The sequence below is a fragment of the Ochotona curzoniae genome, unplaced genomic scaffold (assembly GCF_017591425.1).
Source record: "Ochotona curzoniae isolate NIBS_2020 unplaced genomic scaffold, NIBS_Ocur_1.0 scaffold_4701, whole genome shotgun sequence".
Taxonomy (NCBI): Eukaryota; Metazoa; Chordata; class Mammalia; order Lagomorpha; family Ochotonidae; genus Ochotona; species Ochotona curzoniae.
The window spans coordinates 44,381,968-44,402,407 of NW_024467122.1; the positions used below are offsets into that span (position 1 = coordinate 44,381,968).

The 20,440-nt window shown below is 36.6% G+C and overlaps 1 protein-coding gene across 1 annotated transcript in view; it reads right to left on the bottom strand.

Moving 5' to 3' along the window:
* Window positions 1-572: 572 nt before the first annotated feature.
* Window positions 573-20,440, bottom strand: part of AQR (aquarius intron-binding spliceosomal factor) — an 80,990-nt gene continuing 61,122 nt past the window's right edge. The window contains exons 28-35 of the mRNA XM_040970040.1: window positions 18,537-18,608; window positions 17,398-17,585; window positions 16,607-16,778; window positions 11,378-11,548; window positions 9,289-9,374; window positions 6,246-6,420; window positions 3,292-3,405; window positions 573-1,851 (exon numbers count right to left, since the gene is read on the bottom strand). Coding sequence (XP_040825974.1) covers window positions 1,516-1,851; window positions 3,292-3,405; window positions 6,246-6,420; window positions 9,289-9,374; window positions 11,378-11,548; window positions 16,607-16,778; window positions 17,398-17,585; window positions 18,537-18,608 — 1,314 coding nt within the window. The 3' untranslated portion in view covers window positions 573-1,515. The remainder of the gene's footprint in view (window positions 1,852-3,291; window positions 3,406-6,245; window positions 6,421-9,288; window positions 9,375-11,377; window positions 11,549-16,606; window positions 16,779-17,397; window positions 17,586-18,536; window positions 18,609-20,440) is intronic.

Sequence of the window (20,440 nt, forward strand, 5' to 3'; positions counted from 1 at the left end):
GCTAAGATTCCCTGTCAGAAAACCAGCCATACTCATGGTTACACCTACTGTTAATAGCCTCATTCATGTGGGGAAAGCAAAGTAATTGCAGTTTAGTGTTTCTCAAACCACAGCATGCACACAGATCAGCTGGGGACTTTGTTGAAAGCACAGTTAAAGGTCTGTAGAGGCGTCTAAATTTCTGTATTCCTAACAAACCTGAATAAAATACTGACACTGCGAGGACCTGAAAGGTCCTAGAACCACTGTCTTCTCACAGGGAGCACATTCTACCCTGTAGGTCCTCTTGTGGCTGGCTACTACCCAGAAACCAGCACAGCACAAAACCCCTAGAACCTCTGCATGAGAGAATTCTGTGCACACAGGGGCTACATTTGCTGACTCCAACTACTCACCTCTCGATCTTGTTTCCCACCCAGACCACTATGCCAGCTGCTTTGCCAACAACTCAAACTTAGTGGTATGACTCCTAAGCCCCAAGCTTGCTTCATTAGGTCTGAGCTGGGCCCCTAGAATAAATAAGACACCCTAGGTGATTCTAACACATTCTGAGACTCTGGTTGAAGAAAATGTGCATAACATCTTTAATAGATTAGAGAAACCATTGTATTAAGGGGTTAAAACTGTACATCAAAGAAGGGGGCCAAGCGCATTGGAAAAAAAGCAATCGGAACTTGAGCATTTGATAATATGGTCAAGAATGAACTGCTGGGGCCAGTGTGGTGGCTTCTTAGGGCAATCCTCTGCATACAGTGCCAGCATCCCCTATGGGTACCAGTTTGTGTTCCAGTTGTCCCACTTCTGATCTAGCTCCCAGCTAAAAGCCTGGGAAAGCAGTGGAGGATGGCTTAGGTCCTTGGGGGACCCTGAGGGAGTTCCTAGCCTCAGATTGGCTCAACTCTGGTTGTTGTGGGCATTTGGGGAGTGAGCCAACAGAGGGAAAATCTGTTTCTCCTCTCTCTGTAAATCTGCTTCTCAAATAAAACGAATACATCTTAAAAGAAAAAAAAATCAATTTCCTTACCAATCTGAACATTTGCTTAAGGGCATTCATGGTTAATGGCAGTGTGTTATGTTCTTTTCTTCAAGTCACACAAAAAAATGAAGGTATGTCTTAAGTAGTCTATAGATAATTATTTCAATGCAAGAATGACCTCAGATACATTCATTTAGTGGTCAAAACGTCAAAATGAATCAAAGTATCAAAGGAATGGTCATTTGCTCTTTTGACTAAACAGACAAAATCTACTACAGTAGCTCACATATAAGAAGGCTTTCAGAAGTTACAAAAAATTCACATTATAATTTCATTTCTCCACAAAGTTCTGAAAATCTCCTATCTTCATACATACATTTTAAAATATATATTCATGACCCTGAAATCAATTAACAAAAATAATGACCAAACACTAACCAACACCATTAAAATAGCAGAAGCAAACATCCAATATAAAAATTAACTTTACAAATGATATATCCCTCCCCCCCACCCCCGCTGGAGAGGCTACAGTTCGGCTACTTGGTCTCTGCTGGGGCAGATGCAGCATCTTGAGGGCTGCTGGTCTCTGCAAGTTCAGCCACAGGCCCCGTGACAGCAGCAGGGATCTCAGGGTGAGCAGGGACAGCCTCGGGAGTGCAGCTGTCCCCTGCCTGACTCAGCACGGTCTCAGTCTGACTGGGGGTGGGACTGGTCTGAGAAGCTGGGGTTTCTTGAGCGCCGCTGGCATCTGTGGGACTGGGTGTGATGTCAGTTTGAGCAGGTAGGGCCTCTTCTTCTGTGTCCATTTCGGTTTCTTGATTTTGAATTTCCTCATTTTCTTCAACCATAGCAGGTGGTAGCTGTAAGAAGGTCTAACAAAAAAGAATGCAAATGAAAAATATCATTGTGGTTTTTTGAAGTCCAACTCTCACACTGATACCATTTTTATAATAGATACTATTTATACTAGAGTTCCCCAAAACACTCCTGGTCATTACACATTACAGATGTAACACCTCTGATGACAATGACCTATATTCTCCTAGTGTCAAGAAATATACTGACAAAAATATCATTCATAAATGATCAGAAATGAAAACATGTTAAAATTTTAGGCAAAGGGATTTGTTATAATTTCTGAGATTAAAAAAAATGCCTGCTCATTAGGACTGACTCAAAAATGGCCTAACTTTAATCAAGATGCCCTGGCAGAACACAAGCTTCTACCCCATCCAAGTAGAAAAATGAAGCAGGAGCAGGTGTTTGGCACAGCTGGTCAAGCTGCCACTTGGGAAGCCTGCTGCCCTGATGGGAGACTGCTTGGAATCCTGGCTACCCCACTTCCAATGAGCCTAAGAAGGTCGTAGATAATGGCCCAAGTGCTTGGGCACCTGGGAAACCCAAATGGATGTCCTGGTTTCCAGTTTCAGCGTGCCTTAGCCTTGAATGATGTGGATATTGCTGTAATTCTGCCTTTTAAATAAATCTGTGAGGGCAATTGAAAGAACAAATGGAAAATTGATTTTACAGACATTTATTTAGGTATAAAAATGCACACTTAGAGTTTTTAAAATTAGTATGCATTTCCCATGAACAGCTGAAGACCTTTCGCATAGGCTTAACTCTTTTACCACACATGGAGCTAAGGTGCAGTTTCTCATCAGAACTTGTGTTTACCTTGGGACTTGAAACCTTTAAAAGAACCATTCATAATAGCAACAAAAGACAAGAAATGCTTTGGGAAAAAAATAACAAAATATGCATAGAGTTTTCATGATGAAACTATGGAATACTGATGAAAGAGTTAAAAGAAGATCAAATAAGTGGAAAGCTTTATCGTTCCCAAATGGATCCTAAAAGGTTCTCAAAACATCCTACACAGTCTGCATTTTGGGGCTAAAACTTGATCATCTGATTATAAAATATATATGCAAAAGTAAAGAAGCTAAAACAATCTTGACTGAAGCAAAATGGCTCACATCAGCTGATTTCAAAGCTTCTTATAAAGCTATGGTAATCAAGGCAGTATAGCAATGACAAAAAGACACAGTACATTGGAGTGGGACATAGAGCCCAGGAACAGACTCCCATACATGGTCAACTGATTTTCTGATGAAATGTGACATGCAATTCAATGGAGAAAAAAACCAGCCAATAGAAATGGTGCTAAAACAATTATATATGCACATGTAAATGATCAAAACTCTGTATTGTACCATAGAAAGCAATTAACTCAAAATGTACTACATGTCTAAAAGTATGAGATATATATATATATATATATATATATATATAATTTTGAGAAAACTCACCTGATGATAATGATGTGTAGTCTGTATCAAATGCATATACATGTTGTATACAAAGTTTGCCATCTGGGGCATATTCTTTATTATCTGCACTTCATGAGATGGTCTTTCTCCATTCTACAAGGTAATGCCCCAAAACAAAACAAAAATACATCTCGTGAAAAAAACCCCTCAATCTAACATTTCAATATAAACTTATTTATTGATATTAAGAAAAAGCAAAAAGCATGATGAAAGGACGTAAGAAGGTGAGAGGCCAGTACGGAGTACAGGAAGAGCACTGATTACACTCAAGTTTAGAGAAGCCGGAGATGAGCAGAGTAAGAGACATTGGGGAACAAAACAATTTCAGGCTGGAAAGTGAAACAGGAGTTTAACCTGATCAAATAATGAAGCAGAAAATTTTTTTCCCATCTACTTGAAATCATTTTTTTTCCCCATCTACTGAGAGCCAGCCAGATACATGGAGATTTCCTGCTGGTTCACTCCCGAAACGCCTGTACCAATGCAGGTGGGGCCAGTGTGAAGGCAGGTCCCCAGACATTCAGATGCAGAGCTAGAGCATGATGGGGTGATTCTTAAAGAAGGCCCTCTGACAACAACCTGAGAGTCACTGCTTTATCAGTGTACATCAGCAAGGAAAACATAACATTTTCACTTCTTCCTAAAATACCATTAGATAAAGGTGAATAACATTCCTACTTAATATCAATTAAATATTTAAAGGTTTCATTCTTTCTGAATGAATGAACAATCCAGAGAAACATAATAGAAAATAGATGCACAGTAAGAAAAAGAAATATACCTCAAAGTGATAAACTAAAGCACATAAAGTTAGCATATTTAGTACACTAAATGGGATTTTTCAGAATTGAGAAGTGTGAGGGAACTTCACAAAATCTGTGGAAAATGAATTTAAAAGATGTTTATGTTGGTTCAAAAATATCTGAAATCTACAAGCTTCTGGATACTACACATTTTTCAACCACTTTCGGAGACCCCCTCATATTGTGTGTAAAATGTTCTTTTTGGTCAAATATTAACAACCATCACAATTTCAATGTGCAAAAACTGCCAGAATTTTACAACTACTACTAGGAAATGCTGCCTTCAAAACACAGAAGGCTCGTTTATTTTATGATAGTTCTGTTGGGAGCTGCTTCTGTTAAGATGCAGAGCTTTTTGTCTCCCCCAACTACGCCCTTAGCTCAAAGTGCAGACATGTGTGCAACCGCTAGGAGCGCGAATCCCTGAGAATTGTCCAAAGCTTCAGCTTCCAAGCCTTCTCTTTGGTGGTACCAGCAGACCTTTTGCTCCAGGTTTCTCTAGGAGTGTCATCTCTATTTACATAGGAAGTATCTGAGAATGTGGCAAATACTCGGATACCTAAGCTCTACTCCTAAACACCAGTGAGGAATTTATTTAATAATCTAAGTATAGAAGGTTCACATGGTAGAGCTCCAGTCTGGGTTTGTCTAGTTCTAGAGATTGGCACTGAAAGATTTACATGACTCGACTCATCAAACCTCTCTACCCTTTTCCTGTTATTCTTCCACAAATGCATTTGTTCAAAAAAACAAACAAAAAAAAAGTGCTAAAAAATAATTAAACGTATAAAAACAAACAGAATTTGATTTTTTAAAAAGAGCGATTGGGAGACCATTATTGTGGCATAATGGGTTAAGCAGCAGAATCTTGAATGGGACCCGTATGCCACAATGTGCCTGGAAAGGCAGTAGAAAATCACCCATGGGGCCCGGCGCGGTGGCGCAAGTGGTTAAGGTCCTTGCCTAGCACGCCCGGAATCCCATATGGGCGCCGGTTCTAATCCCGGCAGCCCCGCTTCCTTTCCAAAGACCCGGAAGAGGCTCCTGGCTTCGGATCGGCATAGTATCGGCCGTTGCGCTCACTTGGGGAGTGAATCATCGGACGGAAGATCTTCCTCTCTGTCTCTCCTCTCTGTATATCCGCCTTTCCAATCAAAAAATAATAAAAATAAATCTTTAAAAAAAAAAAGAAAATCACCCATGGGCTTTGGCTCCTGACACCTACATATCACGGCCCCAGAAGCTCCAGGCCCCAGGCTTTAGCTCGGCCCAGTCATGGCCACTGAGGTCCTTTGGGGAGTGAAACAGCAGACAGACATTCTCTCGGTCTGTCTCTCCCTTTCTTCCTGTAACTCTGCCTTTAAATGAATTTTTAGAACCCCCCTCCTTTTTTTTTTTTTTAAACAGATTGGAATTAGAAGTTTATTGTGAACATTTTTCAAGTTTTATTTAAAATCTAATGACATCTCATTAAACAAAGTAAGCCTCAGAATTGAATAACACGCTAACAAAAAAAATAGGTACTTTGAAAAACATTTTTGAAATCCACGCACAGTTTCTCATATTTTGTATTTTCCATATACTTTCCGAAGGCCCCTTGTAACACAAAAATTAACCAGAAACTAAGAAATTTGCTTCTTATGGAGGGAGGTGGTAGGAAAAGGGGACAGAGCAGAGGCAGTAGAAGGGGTTGGTTGCACTTCTGTTTTTGTTAATCATATATGTTCTCCCTTCCTGTTCCCCAGCACGTAAGCTTAAGAAGCAAACTAATTATGACTCTCTTCTGAAATAAACAGTTAATCTATTATTAGTTGAAGAGAGACAGTGTAAATACAACAATCAGTAACATGGACTCTTCTCCATCTACTCAATGCATATTCAATTACTTTTCTGTTTTTACAAATGGGGGAACATTATTTAACAGGAATATTACTCTAATTAAATGGATGGTATTCAGAGAGCTCATCATCTAATACATGAAAAGAACTCAACAAATGTGAGTTCATGATATTTTTATGTCAAAACTGAAGTTAGGTCTTGTTAAAAGGAGTATAAGAAACCAGTGATTGGACGATCCTAAGGTAGTTACTTATAAGACAATTTTAAATGTCACGCAAAAAGAAGTCCTACCTTTCTAGTGGTTGGGAAAGGTTCTGTTGGAATTATATGCAAGTGCAGTGGGCGGGCCGTGAGCTGGCTGAAAGCTGGAGTTAATTCAAAACAGTTTTGGAAGAGGGATACTCTAGCGAAGATATAAAGTCCAAGTCTGGCTCTAGACATGGCCACCACTAAGCGACGCACATCCCTTTCGGAAAAAAACAAACAATTAATATATTTTAAGATTAATAACATATTTATGCATCTTTCTCCCCTTTTTATATTGCACAAAAAAGTTCTGTAAAACTGTGACAACAGAAAATCAAAGTTTTGAAATCTTGACAAAGAAAATATAATTAATGTTACAAATACTAGTAAAATTAAGTAAAAAGCCAATACCTTATCATCAACCTCTTTTGTTTATCTGGCATTGGGGGGGGGGGAGGAGATGATAGAATAATCAATGTACTGATTAAAAAGGACAAAGTAACCATGTTAGTATTAAGCTATGGGTGTCAATTACCAACTGCCATTGAGTCAGTGTGAACCAGATCTTCCACTTCATTTATTAGACTCCCATGCTCGATCAAAGTTCAGTTTTATTTTTCTAATAATCCTGACTACATTGTTTTATATATTTTTACAATATTTCCAATAATAATTGTTTTAATTTCCTCCAGTATTTGCTTAGCACCCCAGGGGTCATACTATATGTAGGGTCTCAACACGGGGTTGAACACAGTGCTAGCAGTACTCAGCACTAAGTTCTCTTACAATAAGGGACAGTGGTGTAACAAGGTGGCTTAAGCTACTATTTTCATGGTAATCACTGTATTCTTATGTCCAGTTTTATCTTTCCTATGCAGAAGGTACAATCTTCACAGCACAGATACAGTGCTTTTACAATGATCACTGCACTAGTCCCACTAAGAAAGCTTTTTTCCTTCAGACCCCAGTGCTATAGTTTACAATAAGGACCTTTTTTACTTATTTATTATAATTTGCAATAAAGACCTCCACCACTCATGAGGAGAGTTTGACCCAAATCTTCAGATTCAAATGTAGATAGGCATCTCTTACATGGGACTCAACATTCAATGATGGTAGGAGTCCATAAATGTTAGACTTATCATGGCAAATCAAGAAGTTAGCATGATGCCAAATAAAATACACATTTAAAAATATGTTAAATGAATGACCAAACACTATGAGCATAATAAGCTACCATGCAAACAAAGAGTAGTTGCATAAGTGGGCAGGGTTCATAGGAGAATATTGAAAGCAGGGAATTACAGAATATCATTTCCTTCCTTAAGTTCCCAGAAGATGGTTTGTACAGAGTATAGTTAAATAACAAATTTTATGACAAAATCCACTATAAGGTATTACTACAGGAAAGCTGCCGTCTTACCACTTCACTCTGAACTGGTTATAAACACTTTTATTAGTATCTAAGCCATCTAAATTTGAGGAGAATCAGAACAATGAATGCTGGTAAAGGGATCAGAAATGTGGGGTTTCCACATCATCCTAAAACAGGTTTCTAAAAGTTAGTCTACTCCTCTGAATGATAACAGGTGTGGGTACAAGAAATATGGTAGGCACTTGGAAAACAGTCTAACAAGTCCTTAAAAAGCTAAATAGTTACCATATGACTAAGTAATCACACTCCCAACTTGTAGGTTTAGCTCCTAAGTGCCCTAGGTTTAGCCTCCTAACAGCCACCACTGGGCCAGGATGAAACCAGAATTAGAAACTCAGCCCAAGCATTTAGCCCATTATCTGCTGCTTTCTCAGGTGCACTGGCAGGCCTGGATAGGAAGTAGAGCAACTGGGATTTGAACTAGCACTCCAGTATGGTGTACCAGCCACCTAGGTGGGGATTTCACCTGCAATGTCACAGCATGTGCTCCTAGATTCTCACAGTGCTCATCAAACAATTTTCATATGCAAGGAAATGTTGAAATCAGGTTTTACACAATCTTTCATTAATTATCACTTTATCATTGCAATCCTCTTTTCTGCTGTTTCCAGAAAAATTAGGCAAAGAACAGTAGAACCAAAATCACTGAAGTTTGAAAAAGGCAGAGAACTACAGAGTAAGCAAGGGGAGGGGAGAAGGCAGTACTTATATATTCATACTGTGAATATGTGAGAGGTTTTAATTATGCAGACCATAACGGACACTCATTTCTGACAGCAATTAAGAATCTTGACAAAAGGAACCACTTTTTAGAAAAGATGTCTCCAAAAACATACTGAACACTTAAATAAGTAAAAATAAACTACATTTTGAAAAATCATTATCTTAAAACAATTTCTTAAAACATTACATCTTTGCTTACTCTTACATAAAAGTCATCAGTCTAATGGAAGGTAATCACTAGGTTAAGCCTCAAATAGATCTTGACTTAATGACAACATTATGAAAGCTTGGAGAATTTTCTTTTTATATCATCAAATAAAATACTAAAATGAACTTGCCTTACAGTTCTGCTGGTAACTCCTATGAGATGAAGGTTTTTATGCAACTAAACTACTGCTTTGTAATAAGAAGATATTATTCTCATAAATCTCTAGCACATAAACATACCACAATAAATGATAAAAATAGATCATTGTTTGTTTTGACGATTCTTAATCCTGGGAGAACAAATGGCTCTGTTATCCACTAACACCGAAGCTAAACGATTGTGTGAGGGCAAAAACCAGAAGCCCACACAATGAAAAATGTACTCTGAAGATACGCTTAAATACTTCAACTCCTTCAGTTTCTGATACTAGGTTTCCAACAAATACAGCACACAGTATGACTTCATGATGCATGTTATCTTAACGCAACTGAAGAGTAAAAAGAGCCACAATTGGTAAAATTTCAGAGTTAAAAAATTCAGCAGAATAGTTAACTACAGAAGGAATTTGATAGCATAATAAAAAAGCACTAAAACTGGACAAAATTAACTACAACTAACCATTAATTAAACTTGAAATAATTTAGAACTACTTAGTTGCAGAAGCTCAAACCTGAAAAGGATAGTAAGGTTCTATATTATTACGAGAATTTTTTCTCACCTACCTCAGATGGCCTACTGCCCTAGTTCGTACTAGAGACAGAAGAATATAGTCATTCTGTTGACCTTGAAACCTATCAACAGTTGTCACCTAGGAAGGAAAACATGGGTGTTATGGCTTGTTTTTAAATGCACAATGAAAAGGCTCCCAAGTTCATGTAAGTCACGAGCTAGGAACAGATATCCTATGCCTAAAATAATCCCCAAAGTAATAATCATATGTTTGGAATTAGAAGAATAAGTTAATGCATAGTACTTAAAACACAGTAACCAGATCACCCTACGTTTTTATATTATTCACAGTTACAGCACTTATCTTTATGTTTGGTGATACTACTATTTTTGAAAATAATCTTACTCCCACTAGACTGCAAAATATAATGAAACAGGGGAATTTGTCTAGCTTATTAACTGGTATCCTGGTGTGATGCTCAGCGGTGTAACTTAGCATACTCATTTAACAATCTAGCACTTGTCTATAGTATATCTCTGTCAAAGAAGAAAGCCACATACTACTTGTACAATTCGAAAATACGAGGACAATCGGAGACGTTTAGGATTTCAGTCACTAATACTGACACCTGGTATTTGTTTCTTATTCATCAAATGAACAATTTATTACTTATCCTACACAAATCATAATTTATGGCTCCCATACTTTCAGGAAGTTTACAAAAACACTTTAAGTCAATCTCATGGAGTATAAAATTTTTACACAATAAAATATTTTAAGTGTACAACTTGATGAATTCTGATAATACACACTCCCATGTAACTGTCAGAGCAACAAAATTTCCATGACATGAATCCCAACATTAGCAAATCTGTATTCTCTAGCCCTAGGCAACCACTCACATGTTTTCTGACACTATGGATTCTATTTTGCCAGGTCTAGAATTTCATAAATTGGAACCATAAAAGTATGTACTCTTTTTTTTTTTTAAAGATTTTTACATAGTTGATCAGGGTGATAGGGTCAAGGGCTACAGGAAAATGTGTGAGATCACCATTTCTACATTGTCTTTTTTTTCCTTTCTGTATTTGGAAAGATAAGGAGAGAAGCCAGAGTATGTATTCTGAATATCTGGTTTATTTCACTGAGCATGCTTCTGAGATCTTTCAAGTTATTATGCATAGTAGATGATTATATTGTTTTCCTGTTGACTACTCTTTTACTGAATGAACATGTTACAATTTTTTTTATGCACTAACCTGCTTGTGTATATCTGCATTGTTCAGGGCTATTATGAACACAGTTGTAAAGAATACTCATTTGCAAATATTTTTGTGGACATGTCTTTATTATTCTTGAATAAATATCTAGGAGTGGAAATGTTGAGCTACATTCAAAGTATATACTTAACTTTATAAATAAAACTGTGAAATAGTTTGTTGCATGACTTTACACATTCATCAGCAATGTCACAGTTCCAGAGTTCTAGCTGCTTGACAATACTTGATACACTGGCAACTTTACTTGTCCCGGATGTTTTAGTTACAGAGTAAGCACTTTTGTATATTTTGTGATTTGTACATCTTCCTATATGCAGTGGGAATTTAATTCAATTGTTCATTTTGAAGCAGATTCTGTTATGGGAATTCATATAAACTCTTTGTTGTTATGGGTAGATATTAAAACTACAAATTTTGTTGACATTCTGATCATTTGGTGATAGTGAACTGGGCTTACACACCAAGAGTAACAGGGCAGAACGATGAAATGAGCATGGGTCCTTGCTAACAATCATTGAGCCATTCTAGAACCAACCTATGTCCACTTTTTTTTTTCATAAGAAAAAATGAAATTTTTGTTCATCATTTTATCAATAAAATCTTGCAGAAACATTTACTTCAGATGACTAACCAAAAATCTTGAATACAGAAGCTAAGATATAAGCTCATAGCAAATCAGTAAGACTGTCAGATAGGACTGCTAGGATTATTTATAGTTCCTATTGTTTCATTTTCTCACATTTCTGAAAGGAAGATAACCAAAAGATAAAGTAGAACAATTTAAATAACTCATAATAAAGATAAACCTTTCTACCTTGCCTAAATGTCAAATAAGAGGGCATACTACATTTATAAAATTACCTTATTTGGTCTCCCAATCAATGGATTATTCCCACATCGTCTATTGATGATGTCACGAATAAGATGCTTTTGCCCATTGTATGTTGTTAGAATACTGATCTTGTCAGCAGGGTATCCCAGTAAGCACATGTACATAAAAAGTGCCACCACATACTCTGCCTCTCCAAGATTCTGCAAAGCAAACATAATCAGACTGTGCATTTATTGCTTTTTTTTGAACATAAAGTTTGTTTCCACTTTGTAAAGAAAATGACTTATCTGGTATAATTTATTAACTTAGTACACACTACAGGTATTGAAGAACTAATAACCTGACCAAGTGAGCATTTCAGAAAACTGAATTATCTTCAGTTAACACTGACAGGAACAAGATCAGAGACAAAAGTACAATAAGAGCACAAACACAATAAAAAAAAAAAACATAAAAATCTGTATTTCTTGCAAAGGCAATAAAATTACAAGACTTTCAGCAATATCATTTCTTTTCTGGTTCTCGGTGGCACAAAAATCTATTATCTTTTATTACAAATTTCTAGTTCTTTTGAAAATGGGAGAGAAAAGAAGCCTCCTGACTATATAAACCTTTGTACTTTTTGGAAGTAATAAAATACATTACACTAAGTACCACCTCTTGATATAAATAAAAGAACAAATTGGAAATCACAGAAATGACCATAATAGAAACCAAAACTGAAAAATCTAGTTCTCAACATTTCTTGTGACTCTGGCAAGACTTATACAACCAGATCTGAACAAATAGGATCAATTTCTTTGAAAATTCATCTGTAAAATAACACTGCCCAATTTGGTATGTTACTAAAAGATTATGCTTTTATTAACAGCAAAACAGGGTGAATAAAATCTATTTTAACAAACATCGTGGAACTTGCTTCAAATAAGTCAAACTCTCTTCAAATTTCTGACTTTCACTCATTTGACATCTATCCTTTTCTCTCATTTTTTTCTTCAAAAATATCATTTTGTGTGGGGCGGGAGTTAGTGTTGTCGACTTTTCAGAAATATTCACATGCTTAATAGTTGCAATCATGTAATAATATATTTATTTTTCAAAGTACTGAAAGCTTATTCAGATTGAGGCTTCCTGAATAAAACAGGCAACTACCTTGCTGTTTCATAACAATACTATGGTATAACTCAGGCAATAAAACAGAATCTAAAGAGAAATTCTAAAACCATTATGTAATGAAAACATCAACAGAATACTGAAAGTATTTAATAACCTCATATGGTTGTACAGGAAACAGCTCTTTTTTTTTTTTTTTTAAAAAAGGAAGCAACATTAATTTGTACAAGAATCTGTTATCTTTCACGTTATTATTTAAAGGTCACTTCTGTTTTCAGGCTATAAGTATATAAATAATATGACTTATGTATTTTAATCAAACATTTGGAGGGAAAATAAGATTTTCATAAGATGCATACATTTAGAATTAAGATGGTGGAATAGGATAAGGACACGTTTAAACAGACAGAGAAACATTTAATCAGGATGAAGCAGAGAGAATACATTCCAGGAACCAGGAGAGGACAGAACAATAGCAGAGGGGTACCTGGAGATTGACAGACACAGGAAAGCAGCAGATACAATGGTGTGGTATTGCAGTGACTGATACTCCAGCAGCATTCAGCTAACAGTGATCTGAACTCCACAAGCAGCCGCAACTCCACAAGCAACCAGGTGGGAAGGGACTTTCACTGGGAGTTTGGGAGGTGAGCCCAGACAAAGAGCTGTCCATCCTACTGGTCCATTTGATTTGACCAGGAGCAGAGACAAAGCAGCAGATCCCAGACGGACAGTTCGAGAACAGGGTGGATTTCACAGTCCAGTCAGCCAACTAGAGCAAAACCGGGCGCCATTTTGCCTAAGGAGGCAAAGGCAAGGGAAAGGACTGAGCATATGCTGAGTTGGGAGTAAACTCATTTCTGACTCAGTGAACAGCGTGGCATCCTACAGGTTCCACCTAAGACAGGTCTGGGTAGCCCTCAGACCTGACAGCCAGCAGATCAAGAACTCTAGTAGTATTACATCAGGAACCATTTTGTAAAGTGTAGTAGAAGCTTTAGGACTGCAGGGGAAAACAGTGAACTGAGCATGTGCTGAGCTTGCAAGTACTCACTGAGTTCTGTGGATTGCACTGGTCCTGCAGGAAAATAATACCTACTGTGGCATCATATGGGTCAAAATAGGTCCGTGTGGCACCCAGACCTAATGTTCAACAGGTTCCGGCAAGATCAGCGCCACCAACAACCTAGCTATATAGGACTCCTGTGTCTCCCTAATCCTGGGACCTGCTCCAACTGGAAGTGGGAGAAAGGTTGTACAGACAACGGTGCAGCCTCAGCACGGTATTACAGGAAGTGGAGAGTGGTGAACCAGGAGCTGGGGCTGTGGAGACCACAGTGGAAACTAAACATGAGAACCCAGACCTGGAACTAGCTGGAGGGAGTAGCACAATTGGCTGCAAGCAAAGAGTTGTGTACCAACTGCAATAAGTAAAATCAAACTGTAGACCTGTGGGTGACACAGTTTAGAAACCTGCCCCAAGGAGAAGACTCTGCTAACCAGAAGTACAATGACCAACAGCAAAAGAAGAGATAAAGGCACAATGAATATTGAAAACTCTCCTTCAAAGGAGCAAAACCATATGCCCACCTCAGAGTTAACTGAGGAAGACATTGAGAAAATGGGGGACACAGAATTCAGAAAACTCATTTTAAAACTTCTGATCAACAATGAGAAGCACATACAAGAGTTCAAAAAATTTAAAGAATATTTTACACAAGCAATAGTAGCAATAAAGCAAAATCAAGGCTGCTATATCAGGAATTAAGAACACAGTAGAGCAAATTAAAAGTACAATGGAGAATCTCCAAAATAGAATGAAGGAAGTAGAAAAAAGAATCTCAGAATTGGAAGATCTTTCCTGTCACCAGGGGGAAACAAACAAAAAACTGGAAGCGGAACTAGATCAGGCCAAAAAAAGTATTTAAGAATTGAAAGACACTATTAACAGGCCAAATATAAGAGTTATGGGAGTCCCAGAAGGTGCAGAAAGAGAAGCTGGTTTTATAAATATATTTAATGAAACAATAAAGGAAAATTTCCCTAATCTACAAAAAGAATTGGGAAACAAGATCCAGCAGGGGCACAGAACTCCCAACAGGCTTGATCAAAAGTGATCTTCACCAAGACACATGATTATCAAGCCCTCTTCAATTGAACATAAGGAAAAGATCCTGAAATGTTCATGTGAAAAAAATCAATTGACACATAAAGGAATGCCAATTAAACTCACAAGAGATCTCTCACAGAAAACTCTACAGGTCAGAAGAGAATGGAGTGACATATTCCAGAGTCTAAAAGAAAAAAATTGTTGACCTAGGGTAACATATTCAGCAAAGCTTTCTTTTGTCTTTGAAAATGAAATAAAATTCTTCCATGGTAAAGAAAAGTTACAAGAATTTGCCTCTTCCAAACCTGCCCTACAAATGATACTTCAAAATGTTCTCTTGCAAGAGAAGAGGAATAGCACCCACCAAAACCAAAGGCAAACGGGAAGAACATCACAGCAAAATGACAAAAGAAGATTAAACCAATGAACAACCCATCCCTAAAATGACAGGACCAAATTACCACCCATGCATATTAACCCTAAATGTAAATGACTTAAGCTCAATCAAATGTCACAGATTAGTAGACTGGAATAAAAAACTAAACCCATCTATTTGTTGTCTAGAACAGATACATTTCACCAACAAAAATTAGCGGAAACTATATCGCATGGGTTTTGATGTTTTCTGTTAGTTTCATGTCTTCAAAACACTTTCTTCTGATTAAATTCTTCAATGACTCATAGATCATACAGTAGCATCATTTTCTGCAAGAAGGTTTTTGATTTTTCATTTCTTCAGCTACATGTTAGGCATTTAGTAACATGTTATTTAACTTCATGGCATTGTAAATTTCTATTTTTCATTTTATATTATGACTTTTCATTTGAGGGTATATACAGTAGCTGTGAAATGGAGACTAACATATCCAGATGTGAGGATACAATGTAGTATGCATTTCTACTTCCAGACAAAGATGGACTTATAATGAAACTGTTTACTATATCTTGACAATAGAATGCTGTACTCTGCCATTGTCCATGCCTGCAATGATGGACATATGACTGTGTATGAAGAAGTATACTTTAGTAATGATGTAACGGAACTAGGTAGTAGGGAGGGAATTGGGGCTGGGATAAGGGAAATACCAGGAGCCTATGGAACTGTATCATAAAATGATAATAATAAATGTAAAATGTGAAAAAAGATGCATGCATTTATATATACATTTAAGCCAGTGACATCTGATGCTTTCTAATGTACAAATCATGATCTCTAATTCATATATTTTATTTATATATTAGACAATTGGCTATATAATATATGAATATTTTATATTTTACATACTATATGTTCATATATTATATACATATTTAAACATACATTTAATATATAAATATTTCCTCTATTCTTCCCACCCTTTATCTCTCTCTTTCTAGCTGGTCAACCAACTATGTATGTTCTGAATTCAAACCATTGTTCAATGTGGAAAATAAATTTTCTGTCAAATCAAAATTTTCCTTATGGTATCTGCTTTAGCAGAAAACATAAGATCTTTCTCAATATGCTCAGGGGCAAAACCCTTTGGGAAATGCACGCAAAAAGCACAATGAAACATAACCTCACTTCAGTTAGAATGACTATTATCTAAAACCCAAAAAAATCACAAATGCTGGTGAAGATATGGAGAAAAAGGTACACATAAACATTACTGAGCGCTATAATATCAGATAGTTATATTAAAATATAAATACAAACTAGTAAAATCACTAGGGACAATAGTATGAAGATTTCTTAGGAAACTTTATAATAAAATCATAATTTAAAAACAATGGGGATTAAAAAAAAGATCATCTTCATAACATAACCATTAATATTTTTTCTGAAACATTCTACATGTTTACCATTTCTTTCTTCATTTTTCACTCATCTGAAATTGGTTTGTAGAAGTGTGATTTTTTTTTCTTTTTTTTCAAAGGCTAATCAAATTGTTTAGCATTACTGATAAAGGTAACTGGTTAAGTCGGGCAAGAATTATCAATGACAAAATTATTATTGATAAAATAAATTCTAAAGTTTCGTGTTTTTCTCTCTTACCTGATAAAAATAGGGATTAGGTTCAGATTCTCCCACTCCCTGAAAATCTTCAACATTTATAAGCTGGAAGTCATATAGCAAGCCAGCATTTGCTGTACTGAACTCTGGCAAGAGCTGTACATGGGGTAAGTTCCCTAGATTCTTGTATCGCCAGTTGTAGAGGTTGCACAAGCTTTTCAAAGACAAAATCCATGCAAACAAAGATTAGCAAGTAAAATCTCTTTTAATATACAAAGACTTGTAAGAAACTATGCCTCCTTTCCTTCTTTAAACTTCTATGCCACTCAGTTTTGCTCATCTTTCTATCAATATTTTTTTTTCATTCTCAGCTTGCCTACTTCAAGTAGCCAAAAATTGGGAGACAGTGAAAAAAATAACAGTTCTACTGTGCTCTCTGAGGTACATGCCATCTTTAGTCCATAAATTCAAAACCCAGGAAAGTCTTCAGCAAAGAACAAGTTGAGAGTTAACTGAAAATGCAGCTACACTTGCTTATTAAGCAGGAATTGATATGGTATCCTCCTTCACTTTTTGATTTGGTTTTCAAGATTACACTAACTGTCTATCCTTCGAGGACATGGAGAAAGGGGAAGGAATGGTGAAAAGAAACCTTAAGAATATCAGTCATTTAAATTAATCTCTGAATAAAGCTATTTATTTGCTGAATTTATTCTTCATGCAGAAGAAAATGCAGATGTTTTTAGGCTGGCAGATGGCAAGTTCCTGGACAGTATGGAATGTTAAGACTTCATATATAAGACGTTTACAATGACTTCATCCTGCCTCCTTACCTTGCTCTGGCTCTCCCTTGAGCATCTAGGTCCACAGTAGGAACTCCAACCCGGACAAAACGAGTGAAGAGTGACTGCTCCATGTTTGAATACTTCTGAAAAGCCATGTTCTTAATGACTGGAGGTAGCTGGTGATGATCACCAATCATAATCCACCGTTTTAGCCGACTAAAACCATCCTGAGGATTCTGGGGAAAAAAAGGCAAAGAAATAGCAAAATATTCTACTCAAAAGGCTATTGTTTTAGTGTCTGATCTTTTGCATGAGTACCTTGCTCATCATCAGATCATTTCTTTAACTTAAAAATTCATCAGTTCCACATGGAAGATTTGGGAAAATTTACAGAATGACTTGTGAACTAACTGTGGGCACCACTGCTCCTGGTTGACAGCAGATGAAAGAAATGAAAAGGCAAGGTTGAAATTATCTTTCCTTAACAGATAGGGCACCCCAAACCGGAAGACCTAGCTGTACATTAGGTAAATACATAGGAAGAAATAAATACCCAAGAAGTGAGATGAAAAAGTTGTAAAAGTAATTCTATGATTATACTCAGCTCAAGTTTCAATTCTCAAAATCAGTAAAAACTGCATCTTTTTTCTTATACTAATACTTTAGTCTTCGGCTCTACCATTCCACATGGTTCCATGATCTTTGAAAGACATCCTGATAAAATACACACCAAGTTCCAAACAGCCTAACTTATAAAAATGACTTTTGGAACTCCATTGATCTATTTAGTATGGACTATTTAATTTATAGGCTATTTTCCATCAGGAATTTCTCATTTTGTTTTTAATGTTTTCAGTAGTAAATAGTATTGGATAGTAAGAAAGTCTTGAAGTTAAGTTCTATTCTCCATGAACATCAAGCATAATTCTACATAATTCTAACAAAAGACATGACAAAATAATTCATTTTTCTTTCCACAATTTGCAAAATGATAGCACTGCAAATTTCTTAGTTAAAAATAACCAGTGAACAAATAAAAGGATGTTTAAAAGCTTAAATTATCAAATAAAAGACAGAAAAATATGTAACTGTGTCCATTTAAATCCAATCCCCCAACTGTGCAGAGCTGGTACTATCACTTTGAATTCTTGAGATTCTTTCTTTTTCTAAGATCCTAAGTTTCTTACCTGTAGAAGGAGAGGTATGAATGTTTCTATCTCTAAAATCTGGGCAGCCTCTTCCATCAAAATATTGTCATACTGAGAAAGAAAGAAGAACACTTGTTGAAAAGACAGAAAGTCAATAACTATATAACCATAATCATAACAAAAATCCGAAAGAATCCCAAATAATTTCAGATAAAAATAACACACACACTATTCAAATAGAAAATGTATGGCTTTATTTAGCAGTCTGTTTCTGCTGTTCTAATCCAAACTTTCCATCTCAGAGTACAACCCTACATTGAAGAGATGTATATCAGCTTTCATATTGTATTATTAATTTAGTTCTTTAAATCCTGTAAAAATGAGAGTTTGTAACTATAAACGAAATTGTTCCCTAGGAAGGATTGGGGACATTTTTTCCTTATGAATGTTATCAATCGCAACAATATACTTCTCTACTACCCCTCGCATTCTATCATCAATTTATCTTCAATATGCCCCCAAAATATTAACTTTCCTTTTACTTTCTACCAGCACCACCAACATCACTCTACTCTAAATCACCACTATGATCACTATCAGTAATTTCCTTAGTAATATCTCCCCTAAAATACTGAAGTGTTCAGGCACAGGATCATATTTTCTAGTTTCAAATTCTGTACTGGGATCCTGTTGTCGTAGGAAAAAGTCCTTAACATAGTCTGTATTCAAGCTGGCCCTTCACTTTCTCTCCTACTTTTTTTCTCCTGGCTCACAAGGCTTCAGTCATACTGACCAATTTCAGCCCCTCAAAAACATCAAAATTTTTCCTTCCAGGGGCTCTTTGCACATGCTAAATTCATTTCAGTTTTCATCTGAGTGGCTTTTCCCATCCTTAAAAACTCCAGTTAATTATCCACTTTATCTAGGTTTTCTCAAAACTTCTAATCCAGAACTGATCTCAGTACTCTGTTCAAGATGTGGAACATCAAAATCTAGAATTCTTAAAAGAAAAAAAAATTATTAGAAGGGCAGAGTCAGAGAGACAAAGAAGAAGAGACAGGGCAGTGGGGGTGTGTTGGGCGAAGAGGTCGCACATTTCCTGGTGCACTCTACACATGGCCACGATGGCTGGGCCTGGGTCAGGCTGATGGTTGGGGCTGGGTCCGGATGAAGCCAGGAGCCAGGCACTTTCTTCTGGGACTTCCATCTGGGTCCATGAGCCCAAGCAGTTTGGGCCATCCTCCACTGTTCTTCCAGGCACATCAACAGAGAGCTGGATTTGATTTGGAGCAACCAAGACCCAAAACAGCATCCCTACAGGTTGCTGGCATCACAGAAAATGGCTTTATCAGCTGAACGACAGTTCCAGCCCCACAATTTACAATTCCATCAGTGTATCACTTATTTAATATTTGTAATGCTAGGGACTGCACTTTTTCAAAGAATGAAAAATCAAGTGTTTCTCTAACATAAGGATGTTTTATTTGATGATTGCTGCTATCCTGTCTGCCTGTGTTCTAGATCTACTCAGTATGTTTTACTTATTTATGTTTCATCCCACATCTAACAATCCTGATTGATACTTGGTATGATATCGTATTTTTGTTTTAGTGGTATAAATCATTCCTACAGATCCCACTAAGTGAAAATTAGTTCTTTGTCTTTTTAAAAGTTTTTAAATGTTTTCTTCCCATGGAAGTGGAAGACACTGAGCATATTCACTATAAACATATCATTAACTCTCTTCATTCAAGCACACTGTTTACATATCAGGTTCCCATTGCATTCACCTTCATTAAAATAAGGCAGCAGGGGATTTGTCCAGTATTGGTTGTTGTTCTGGATTCCAATTAAGCACCATTATTGTTACTAAAACTACTTGAATGTTTAGGTTTGCGGGTGGGTTTCTCTTCTAGTTTTATGACGCCAAATTTCCCTCTTAC